Below are 13645 nucleotides of genomic sequence, written 5' to 3'. Positions count from 1 at the left end.
AGGGGAGACCACTCATGTTATTTTTAGTGCTAATATATGCTTAAAGACTAATGTCTTTATTTGCTTGAGAGCTGGATTTGCAAGGTAGTGGAAAGACACCAGTTGTATTATGAGTGGGCAGATATGTTCAAAGAAACAAATTTTACCTTAAAAAAATTAGTTTCAGTTTAAAATAGATGCTTATTATTGCAAAATGGTAACATATACAAGGTTCATCTACTCAAAGTCTGTCAATTTTCTGTCTTATCAAGAACTTACATGTCTTCACAGGAGAACCAGAGACCCATGGTAATTCACAACAAGGTTGGCTATGTTGTCAAGGGAGACAGTCTTCAAATAACATCTGACCTGCTGTTGTCAAGGGTTATGGATAGGAATGCAGATTCCTCTGACATCATCTATACCCTCATCCCACCATTTCAGAATCCCAAAGAAGGTAACAGAAATTAAATCACAGAAAGTAATTATAATAAATTATTGCTGCTTGTATTGAGAAGTACAAACTTAATTTGACAAAAATTTATGTCTGTATGAAAAATATTATTCTTGCTTGTAAGTGATGCTGCAGTACAAAGTACAAAGCAATCTCAGCTTGTATCTGTGAAGAGAACTTTTGTTTTTAGGGAATGAAAATTCTCTACGTGATCCATTTAATTATCTTATTTTGCCTAGTGGTTGGCCAGATATCCTTAAGTGATACCTTTGTTAAAAGTTCAAAGTTCAAGGTCAAAGGGCAAGTAAAGAGGTGGGGTTGTAACATAAGTTGAAGATGAGATCAAAACAAAAATTATTGCTTGCCAAAATAAAAAGTATTCAAAATTCATAGTAATTGCAGTATGTTCTGATTGAGTAATAAATAAATTCTGACATATATATTTAAACCAATCAGTTTGAAATGTGTTAATTAATACAAGGTGCCCTATATACATGTACTCACTTATTAGTTGAGTCCAGCTGGAAACTAGACCCAGATCTGCCATCACATAATGTTCTGACAGATCTGTGTCAGTGCAGTTAGGAGTAAGCAGACAACAATCAACATAGACCTTGTTTTGCTGGTGCATTGTCGGATGGCAGATCAGGGTTTGATTAAAGATGTCACAGACAGGATATTATTAATGGTGATATAATTATACATGTGTACATTGTATCATTAAATAGGTTGTATCCAAACGTGTGGTATTTTGTTTGTATGAAATAATTATGGTGGAGATTTTGTAATGCCTCTATTTCAGGTGAGGTGATGATGATGGTGCCTATCCCACCATCGGGACCTGGGCGTGGTTGGGAGGATGTAGGAGATGGACTAATGGCAGCACGGATGAACAGATTCCTTCAGAGGGACATTGATGAGGGACGCATCTACTACAAGAACAAGGGGACCCAGGGCAATTCAGACATCATCAGGTTTGAGGTACTTTCTTTTACATTTTCATTGATACTTTAACATGAACTTCTTAGCCTGATGGCTGAAGAAAATTTGACCCTTGCAGAGTCATGTTTACGTTTTATTAATTAAGATGGATAATTTAATTTATCGTTTAATTTTGATGAGAGCAAGACATAGAGGGTTCATGAAACTTTTGTTTTGTTAAGTGCAGGTTCACAACTGAACTTGGTTTAATATCACAGTTCCAGATAGCATGCCTATCAGCATATTTTATGCATATTTTTGGTCAACATAATTCAGTCCTGCCAAACATTACACATACAGAATATGCATACTTTTTGTTAATGTAATTCAGTCCTGCCAAACATTACACATACAGAATATGCATACTTTTTGTCAACATAATTCAGTCCTACCAAAAATTACACATACAGAATATGCATACTTTGGTCAACATAATTCAGTCCTGCCAAACATTACACATACAGAATATGCATATTTTTGGTCGACATAATTCAGTCCTGCCAAACAGAATATGCATATTTTTGTCAACATAATTCAGTCCTGCCAAACATTACACATACAGAATATGCATACTTTTTGTCAACATAATTCAGTCCTGCCAAACATTACACATGCAGAATATGCATACTTTGGTCAACATAATTCAGTCCTGCCAAACATTACACATGCAGAATATGCATATTTTGGTCAACATAGTTCAGTCCTGCCAAACATTACACATACAGAATATGCATACTTTTTGTCAACATAATTCAGTCCTGCCAAACATTACACATACAGAATATGCATACTTTGGTCAACATAATTCAGTCCTGCCAAACATTACACATGCAGAATATGCATACTTTTTGTCAACATAATTCAGTCCTGCCAAACATTACACATACAGAATATGCATACTTTGGTCAACATAATTCAGTCCTGCCAAACATTACACATACAGAATATGCATACTTTTGGTCAACATAATTCAGTCCTGCCAAACATTACACATACAAAATATGCATATTTTTTGCATTCTTTCTTTCTTATTTGCTAATTATCATTGTAGCAGGTGACAATTTTCATTGACATTTTGAAAGTGTTTTAAAGATGATGAATATACTTGTATGTACTCTAAGCATTTCATGTGATTACATGTACTCTAAGCATTCCATGTGATTGCATGTACTCAAAGCATTCCATGTAATTGCATGTACTCAAAGCATTTCATATGATTGCATGTACTCAAAGCATTCCATATAATTGCATGTATTGAAAGCATTCCATGTGATGGCATGTACCCCAAGCATTCCATTTGACTGTATGTACTCTAAGCATTTCATGTGATTGCATGTACTCAAAGCATTCCATATAATTGCATGTACTCAAAGCATTTCATGTGATTGTATATACTCAAAGCATTCCATGTGATTGCATGTACTCCAAGCATTCCATGTAATTGCATGTATTGAAAGCATTCCATGTGATGGCATGTACTCAGAGCATTCCATGTAATTGCATGTACTGAAAGCATTGCATGTAATTGCATGCACTCAAAGCATTCCATGTGATTGCATGTACTCCAAGCATTCCATGTAATTGCATGTACTCAAAGCATTTCATGTGATTACATGTACTCAAAGCATTTCATGTGATTACATGTACTCAAAGCATTCCATGTGATTGCATGTACTTCAAGCATTCCTTGTGATTGCATGTACTGAAAGCATTTCATGTGATTCCATGTACTGAAAGCATTTCCTGTGATTGCATGTATTCAAAGCATTCTATGTGATTGCATGTACTCCAAGCATTCCATGTGATTGCAATACTCCAAGCATTCCATGTAATTGCATGTACTTCAAGCATTCCATGTGATTGCATGTACTCCAAGAATTTCATGTGATTGCATGTACTCCAAGAATTTCATGTGATTGCATGTACTTCAAGCATTACTTGCAATTGTGTGTACTCAAGCATTCCATGTGATTGCATGTACTCCAAGAATTTAATGTGATAGCATGCACTTCAAGCATTCCTTGTGATTGCATGTACTCAAAGCATTCCATTTGATTGCATTCTTGTAAATATGTAATGAATCAGAACATTATTTAGACTGGTTAATATCTTGGGCTTTTTGGCAGTGACTTGATGTGTATTTACATCACAACAATAGGCCTATGAAACAACAATTGGCCAGTAGAAATCCTGACTGCTGCATTGTCTTTTGGTGCAATACTTCATTTTAGTGTAGAATTGGTTGTATTAAAATTACAAGCCAAAACTAAATTTTCAAATCGGATGCACCCAATTTAGAAATTACCACATAAATCTGATGTTCGGTCTGTAGAATGGACTCAAATTCAATTTTTTACTGATAAATGCCTCAAAACCCATATTTTTAGGAAATTGGTGCATTTATTGAGTTAAATGTTACTTTTTTGGTATTTTTTAACATAGAATATCAGATCACTGTACAAATTACATTCAATTCAAGGTAAGGTTTTGCCTCTAATTTTGCTGCAAGTGATGTTTCTTGAGAATAATGTAATGGACCCAAGATAGTAAGTTGCAGATATTTATCTCCCCTGGTTTCTTCTCTGAGCAACTTTGAGGTTTTCAAACTCTTGTACCAGTTGTTTTGGGTTGGGTGTTTGTTTCATGCTCTTCCTACTGGTGATTCCTGCTTGCTCATCAATAGAACTGACAGTGACTATTTATATAAAAGAATAGGAATCATTCTAGAAATTAGTGTTGATAAGATACAGTCTTTTCATTTTTGGCTGATAATGACAATTAAAATGTTTTTAAAAAGATGCTTTTTGAGAGCTTATCCTTTTTGTAAATGAAAAATATAGAACATTGTTCTATTGATGGAATTTCAGTCATTTTACAAACTGCAGTTTGGAAAATTCGTTACTGAAACAAGCACCTCATTTTTTTGAAGACACATGTTTCAGACACATATAGATTAAAAGAATGCTACAGCTCATATGTTTTTCTCTACACAAAAGTTTGCATCAAGGATGGGTGTATACTGAAAAATATAGGTTTGATTATGAACATTATTTAAAGATATTGAATTTTTCAAAAGATGATGTTTTGATAGGTGTACTATGGAAGCTGAATTAGTAACAGGAGTCCCCTAGTGTACAGTCAGTAAATGGTTGAATATTACAGCAAAATATATTATAAAACCAGTCTATGCTTGCCTCTTCATACACAAGAAACAGCATCAGTATGGCATTAACCACAGTGATGAAACTTGGGGTGTAGGGGATAGGGTGGGAGGAATGGCAAAGATATCCACTATGGTATTCAAAATGTATGAAAATGGATAACTGCTAATTACACATTTCATTTTAAAATGATGACTACTTTACTCATTAACAGAAATATATGGAGCTGTGTTGAGTACACAAATACCAGTACATGATATGAACACAATTACCAGTACATGATATGACACAAGTACCAGCACATGATATGAACATAATTGCTAGCACATTATATGAACACAATTACCAGTACATGATATGAAAACAATTACCAGTACATGATATGAGCACAATTACCAGTACATGATATGAGCACAATTACCAGTACATGATATGAAAACAATTACCAGTACATGATATGAAAACAATTACCAGTACATGAGATGAACACAGTTACCAGTACATGATATGAACACAATTACCAGTACATTATATAAATACAATTACCAGTACATTATATAAATACAACTACCAATACATTATATAAATACAACTACTAGTACATGATACGAACACAAGTACCAGCACATGATATGAACATAATTGCTAGCGCATGATATGAACAAAATTACCAGTGCATGATATGAACACAATTACCACTGTACATGATAAGAACACAATTACCAGTGCATGATATGAACACCATTAAAAGTACATGATATGAACGCAATTACCTATACATGACATGAACAGTATTTCTACCAAAATCTTCTCACTTAAAAAAAAGGTATTGGTGTATGGAGCAGTAACTACTTTGTTGCAGTAGACGGGGTAATATTTTGTATTGGCAAGGTTACCTGATTCATTATCCTAATTAAAACAATATGTCTTTACTTTTAGATGGAAATTGTAGCTATTAAAGCAGATTTACAGTGAAATGAACATGTAATGAATTTCAGTACTATATTAAAATAAACTTGACATTACAGATATATTTATAAGGACTTTACCTTTTCAGGGAGACAGGTGAACAATTGATACAAATGTACAAATGGCATAGTAGTAATAATAATTAATAATAATACTTATTATTATTATTATTATTATTATTTATAGCATGTTATTATTATTATTATTATTATTATTATTATTGATATAACAATCTTGTGCAGGTGGCTGACATGGCAACTCCAACAAACATTCTGAAGGACCAGACGTTTCATGTAATTGTGGTTGATGAACAGAAGTTGGGAGTTCATGCAGCCCCCTCACCTACACTTGCTCCAGGGGTCAGATTAGGGATGACAGTAAGTGCATTGTATCCCATAGTCTAAAAATATTAATACATGTGCAGTTTGGTGCATTATAGATTTTTATATCCACTATTTAGAATGCATTCAATCCTGTATGGGTCACAAGGTCTATAAATAATGTAGTTGCACTAAGCATCACTGTTTTGGAGCTTTGGCGGGAGTTCATCTCAGTTGTACTGGTAGTATTATGAAGAAAAAATATGAGAAAAAGAAGAGTTCATTGAAATACTTCCATTTACATTATAATCCAAAAATGTTGTTTTCAAACTTGGCTTCGATATGTTTGATAAATTAATGGAAAAGTACCAAGTATTTGTTGTTTGCGTTAATATGTGCTTTATTAGTACATTGACATATTGTCGATCTTCATTTTAGAACTGCCCCATAGTATCTAAGTTCAGGAGTAAAGTACACAATTTATTGAAAACAGAGTTATCCAAATGCTTTAGACTTTGTTATTTTAAAACTAAACATCTTCCATATTTTCTTTTTGTTGTGCCATTGTATCTTTTAGCATTATAAAATTCAAATGGGTGCAGTAGATGGAAAGTTACATATTGAAAACAAAAGTGCAGGAAAAAATACTATATTTGGAAATGAAAATTTGGTTACCCTGCTTGAAATAATTGAAGAAAATGTCCAGTGATAATGTACTGTCAACATGCGATTAATGTGGCTTGTACTGTTTTAGAGTTTTTGTATTTTTAATCTTTGAAAAACAAATCTTCTGTCAAAATTAATGACAGATTTGATAGCCATGGTGGCCATTTGTTGATAGCCATGATGGCCATATGGAAAATGTTGTTAATATTACTTTTCCTGAATAGATATTCATAATGATATGGGTTTTTCACTAGAAAGGTTCTCATGTAGCTGGTCCTAAAGAAAACATGAGACATTCAATATGGCCACCACAGCAGCCATCTTGAAAATCTTTTTATAGTTGTTTCTATATTAAAATGATGCAGATCCGAACTCCCAAATGTCTGTCTATATATGGTTACTTCTCCTGAATGGATGGTTTTATTGACATGGGTGCTTTTCATTTGGAAACAAAAACTTGTGTGTGTGTTTTGGATTGTTAATGTAGCTTTAACAGTTTTTTAGTCATATCGCTACAATGCATTGTGGCAGTTTATAGTGAAGTCTAGCACTGGGGCATCATTCTGCAGACATGTAGCATCATATATCCCACCTAGTCACATCATCCTGACACCAGGCCAACCAGTCCTAACCTCTTATTGCTGAGTGCCAAATGAGGCAGCTGTTTAAGTACCATTTTTATAAGTCTTTAGTATGACTTGGCCGGGGTTCAAACCCATGACCTCCTGCATCTGAGGCAGATACTCTAATCACTTGGGCCACTGGAGCAGTCATCCAAAAGCATTTTGTAGCTGGTTCTGAATGAAAATGGCGCTCATCTAATCTTCAGCAACATGGCTCCATAGTGGTCATCTCATAAATTTTGTTATCTCTCATTATTGTGCATGACTTGTGGCACTGATATGGAATTTTCAATAAAAACCTTTTATTGTCTAATGAGGTCTGAAGAAAATTTGACCAGACCACCGACATATCCACACATTTGTGAAAGTTGTTGTTGTTGTGGGGTTTAACGCCATTTTTCAGCACTTGATTGGCTATACATGGCGGCCAGTATTAATGGTGGAGGAAGAACCTGGGAAAACCCAGGAAAGAACCACCGACCCACGAGAAGCTACTGGCAAGCTTTCTCACATAACCACATTGGCTGAATCTTAGACTCGAACCGCCGCAGACAGAGGTGAGATGGCAGTGATCCGTAACGAAGAGCGCTTTAGACCACTCGGCCACTCGGGGCCCCCCATTTGTGAAAGAGTTTTTTAAAAGTGGATCATGTCATGCTTACATTTGCATACTGCATTGAGTTTATGAGCACAGTAACTAATACTAATAATATACTAGGGACTTCAGACCAGACCTTATATTTAGACTCATTCCGGTTAGCAAGTTGGCAGTCAAGACCCTAAAGTTAATGTCAAGGTTAGGTCTTGACAGAGGTTGTAGCTGCATTGCCTAGTGAGCATGATAAGACAAATAAGCATGAATGTTTTTAAAAAATCAAACCAGTACATTTTGTTTTATTCCAATTAAAAATAATTATAAATTTATCCAAGTTTGGGAAGTGAGTGTATCTTGTCTTTGAGACAAGTTGAGTGATCTTCTCTCAAATTTAACATGTTCAAGGTCAAAGACTATGACCATGAACTCGATATTGCACTTAAAGATATATTGTGAACATATTGTATTTAAAGATATATTGTGAACTTATTGCACTTAAAGATATCTTGTGAACATATTGCGCTTAAAAATATCTTGTGAACTTATTGCACTTAAAGATATCTTGTGAACTTATTAACTCATACATGTGCAAAATATTTTTGTTACCAAATTTGGTATGTTGTAGTTTCTCAAAAATATTGAAGACAGGTTCAATACTCAGCAAGTAATAAAAAATAACATAAAAAGACTGAAAAAGACAAAATATCTTGGATTCCTAGAAATTCTTTTCAATAAGTAGACCATCACTCAACTTAGAAGGACTTTTATTTTTTATTCATCCAGGTTATACAAGCATTTTTCTCTCAGATAGCAATATTTTTAAGAGTTCACTGGTGACAGAAAAGACCCATTTCCAGATATGATCTCTAGTTCATATTGGAAGATGTTGTAAAAGGAAAACTTCCAACAATTATGTTTTTATTCTCAATTGTCAGTAGTTTTATTGTTAAATCCAATATAGTGGGAAGCAAGACGTCAGAGATGGTGTCATTGTTAAGTTTGTTAAGGTTTGGTTATATGTTTTCATTTGTATCAATTTACAAAACCCATCACTTTAGCATGAATCATAATGAAGCATAGATGATTCATTCTGTCATCTGCTCAATCATCTCTTTTAACTTTGGTTAAGGCTCACATAGAAACTTTGTACGAATGCTTTTGTCACCATTTTTTTTCTTCTTTAGTTCTTTAGCCCCTTGATTAATTTTCATTGTAGTTCGTATTAATTATTATATTAATTATTATGGAGCTAAAATAATTTATTCTTTGACCTGGGGTCGAGGCTACACTCATTGAAAAATTTGGTTAAGCTTTTTTGTTAAAGTTTTTTCATTGCTATATATTTCATAAACTCCTTGATGGATTTTCTTCATGCATATAATGAATCATTATGAAGATAAGACAATTCATTTTGTGATTTGCTTGCCGATTATGAATCATTATGAAGATAAGACTATTTTGTGACTTGCTTGCCGATTATGAATCATTATGAAGATAAGACAATTCATTTTGTGACTTGCTTGCTGATTATAAATCATTATGAAGATAAGACAATTCATTTTGTGACTTGCTTGCCAATTATGAATCATTATGAAGATAAGACAATTCATTTTGTGACTTGCTTGCCGATTATGAATCATTATGAAGATAAGACAATTCATTTTGTGACTTGCTTGCCGATTATGAATCATTATGAAGATAAGACAATTCATTTTGTGACTTGCTTGCCTATTATGAATAATTATGAAGATAAGACAATTCATTTTGTGACTTGCTTACCCATTTGACTTTGGACCAAGGTCACAGTTATTGAAAAAGTTGTGCTTATGCTTTAATTATAGTTTTTTTCATTTTTATTTTTTGTAAATAACTTGACAGATTTTCATCACACTTTGGGCAAACCATTACAAAGCTAAGGCAGTTCTTTGTGATACATACTGTTCTTACTCAACCTTTTGACCTTGGGGTCCAGGCTACATGTTTTACAGCAATCCTTTGATTGCAGACACAATATCTTGCATAGGTTTTTTCAGTAATTCAAAGCTATTAAATGCTATCATTAAAAGTAATTTGTACAACATAAATTTATTATTACTGACTGATGCTATGTCAAGCTGTAGCCTCTCCAGATCTTATTTCTTGTTGGTCAGAAAAGTTCCAAAACATTGCTTGCTGTGTTTGCTAATTTTAATTTTTCCTGTCTCATCAACAGGTGCTTGAAAACCAAGTTGTACCTATAACAAGTCTTAATCTAGCATTTCATGACCAGGACACACCTGATGCTAGCATCGTCTACACCATTGTAAAGTCACTTGGAGAAAATGAGGGACTCCTGGAGAATATTGAAAATCCTTTTCGTCGCATTGCTAAATTTACCCAGGATGATATCAACAATAATCGCATCATTTACCGTCCTCCTGACTTTGATATTGGACACAAAGAGAGGGAAGTTGGTTTCACATTCATAGGTTTGTTATCCTTATTAGTCATTATTGTCAAGTATTTACAAAAAGAGAAATATTTTGATTTAATTGCTACAACACTTAGTAAAATGTTTCTATAATATAAACAAAAAACTTCTTTTTTTATTTTCATGTATGCTGATAGACTTCTGTGCTTAGTAAAACTAATTGTATAATTATGGTTAAATAAGATAAATATGACAAGAAGCAAACATACTCATATACATCATATTTCCTGCTGTTAAACCATTGTGTGGTATATATATTTCAAGGAAACTATCTCATAACAGGACAGAAAGGTCTTTTTGAAATCTTTTGAAGTGATGACACATACATATTTATGTACTGCATACATGTAAGTATATAATCATCAACAGTAATAAAAATACATGTAAGTATATAAGCTTTAGCAGTAATAAAAATACATGTAAGTATATAAGCGTCAGCAGTAATAAAAATACATGTAAGTATATAAGTGTCAGCAGTAATAAAAATACATGTAAGTATATAAGTGTCAGCAGTAGTAAAAATACATGTAAGTATATAAGTGTCAGCAGTAGTAAAAATACATGTAAGTATATAAGTGTCAGCAGTAGTAAAAATACATGTAAGTATATAAGTGTCAGCAGTAGTAAAAATACATGTAAGTATATAAGTGTCAGCAGTAATAAAAATACATGTAAGTATATAAGCTTTAGCAGTAATAAAAATACATGTAAGTATATAAGCGTCAGCAGTAATAAAAATACATGTAAGTATATAAGCGTCAGCAGTAATAAAAATACATGTAAGTATATAAGCGTCAGCAGTAATAAAAATACATGTAAGTATATAAGCGTCAGCAGTAGTAAAAATACATGTAAGTATATAAGTGTCAGCAGTAGTAAAAATACATGTAAGTATATAAGTGTCAGCAGTAATAAAAATACATGTAAGTATATAAGTGTCAGCAGTAGTAAAAATACATGTAAGTATATAAGCTTTAGCAGTAATAAAAATACATGTAAGTATATAATCATCAACAGTAATAAAAATACATGTAAGTATATAAGCGTCAGCAGTAATAAAAATACATGTAAGTATATAAGCGTCAGCAGTAATAAAAATACATGTAAGTATATAATCATCAACAGTAATAAAAATACATGTAAGTATATAAGCGTCAGCAGTAATAAAAATACATGTAAGTATATAAGCGTCAGCAGTAATAAAAATACATGTAAGTATATAAGCATCAGCAGTAATAAAAATACATGTAAGTATATAAGCATCAGCAGTAATAAAAATACATGTAAGTATATAAGCGTCAGCAGTAATAAAAATACATGTAAGTATATAAGCATCAGCAGTAATAAAAATACATGTAAGTATATAAGTGTCAGCAGTAATAAAAATACATGTAAGTATATAAGTGTCAGCAGTAGTAAAATACATGTAAGTATATAAGCTTTAGCAGTAATAAAAATACATGTAAGTATATAAGCTTTAGCAGTAATAAAAATACATGTAAGTATATAAGCGTCAGCAGTAATAAAAATACATGTAAGTATATCAGCATCAGCAGCAGTAAAAATACTATCAAGCAGATGACATACTGGTGCTTAATCATGTTTTTCTGCCATCTAAATCCAGCTTTGTCATGACACAATTAGAGTAGAATGGAAAAATTAATGTTGATAGGGAAATCCAACCTCATAATTAGAATAACATGGAAAAAATAAAGTTGTTTGTGAAATCCAACCTCATAATTAGAATAACATGGAAAAAGTAAAGTTGGTAGGGAAATTCAACCTCATAATTAGAATAACATGGAAAAAGTAAAGTTGGTAGGGAAATTCAACCTCATAATTAGAATAACATGGAAAGAGTAAAGTTGGTAGGGAAATTCAACCTCATAATTAGAATAACATGGAAAAAGTAAAGTTGGTAGGGAAATCCAACCTCATAATTAGAATAACATGGAAAAAGTAAAGTTGGTAGGGAAATTCAACCTCATAATTAGAATAACATGGAAAGATGTGGATAGGTAGGGGAAACAGAATTGCACAATTGATGTAACACAGAAGAATTAAAGTCGGTAGGGAAAAACAACTGCACAAATATTGTAGCAGGAAGAATTAAAGTAGGTGGGGAAATCCAACTGCTCAATTATTGTAGAATGGAAAAATTAGAGTAGGTAGGGAAATCCAACTGAACATATATTGTTGCATGGAAGAATTAAAGTAGGTAGGGAAATCCAACTGCACAATTATTGTAGCATGGAAAAATAAGGGTAGGGAAATCCAACTGCACAATAAGGGTAGTATGGAGAAATTAAGAAAGGGATATCCAACTACTCAATTCATGTAGCGTGTAAAAATTAAAGTTGGTAGGGAAATCCAACTGCACAGTTGGAGTGGCATGGAAAAATGTGGGCAGGTAGGGAAAGCAGAACTGCACTATTAAGGTAGTATGCAAAAAATTAGGGAAGGTAGAGAAAATAGAATCACACAATTAGGGTACCATGGAAAAAGTAAAGTACATAGGGGAATTCAGTTTGGGTAGTGAAATCCAACTGCCTTATTAGGGTAAGATTGAACAAATGAAATTGGTTGGGAAGTCAAACTGCAGCATGGTAACATGTAGGGCAGCAATGAAAAATTAATGTAGCAATGAAAACTTAGTTTAGAGAGGGAAAACAGAACCACACATTTAATGTAGCATGCAAAAATTAAGATATATAGGGAAACAGAACAACACAGGAAAGCATGGAAAAATTCTAGTAGGTAGGGTGAACAGAACAATTAACACAGGTAGGTAGGGGAAACAAAAACACAGGCTAGCATACAAAAATTAAGGTAGGTAGGGGAAACAAAACCATACACTTAGTGTAGCATGCAAAAATTAATGTAGGTAGTGGAAACAGAACAACACAGTTAAGATAGCATTCAAAAATTAAGGTAGGTATGGGAAACAGAACAACACAGGATGACATGCAACAATTAAGGTAGATATGGGAAACAGAACAACACAGGATGACATGCAACAATTAAGGTAGGTATGGGAAACAGAACAACACAGGATGACATGCAAAAATTAAGGTAGGTATGGGAAACAGAACAACACAGGATGACATGCAACAATTAAGGTAGGTATGGGAAACAGAACAACACAAGATGACATGCAACAATTAAGGTAGGTATGGGAAACAACAACACAGGATGACGTGCAACAGTTAAGGTAGGTATGGGAAACAGAACAACACAGGATGACATGCAACAATTATGATAGGTAGGGGAAATAGAACAACACAGGATGACATTCAAAAATTAAGGTAGGTATGGGAAACAGAACAACACAGGATGACATGCAACAATTAGGATAGGTAGGGGAAACAGAACAACACAGGATAACATGCAACAATTAAGGTAGGTATGGGAAACAGAACAACACAGG

The 13645-nt window shown here is 33.3% G+C and overlaps 1 protein-coding gene across 1 annotated transcript in view; it reads left to right on the top strand.

The window, feature by feature from the left end:
* The window catches only part of LOC149803322 (extracellular matrix organizing protein FRAS1-like), a 307035-nt gene that overhangs the window by 210176 nt on the left and 83214 nt on the right, over positions 1 to 13645 (top strand). Inside the window, exons 24-27 of the mRNA XM_089953030.1 lie at positions 271 to 436; positions 1236 to 1414; positions 5787 to 5921; positions 9961 to 10216. Coding sequence (XP_089809156.1) covers positions 271 to 436; positions 1236 to 1414; positions 5787 to 5921; positions 9961 to 10216 — 736 coding nt within the window. The remainder of the gene's footprint in view (positions 1 to 270; positions 437 to 1235; positions 1415 to 5786; positions 5922 to 9960; positions 10217 to 13645) is intronic.

This window comes from Sinohyriopsis cumingii, chromosome 3 (assembly GCF_028554795.1).
Source record: "Sinohyriopsis cumingii isolate HCF-2022 chromosome 3, ASM2855479v2, whole genome shotgun sequence".
NCBI lineage: Eukaryota > Metazoa > Mollusca > Bivalvia > Unionida > Unionidae > Sinohyriopsis > Sinohyriopsis cumingii.
Note: the sequence above shows the minus strand (reverse complement) of the source record. Positions and strands in the feature narration are given on the sequence as shown.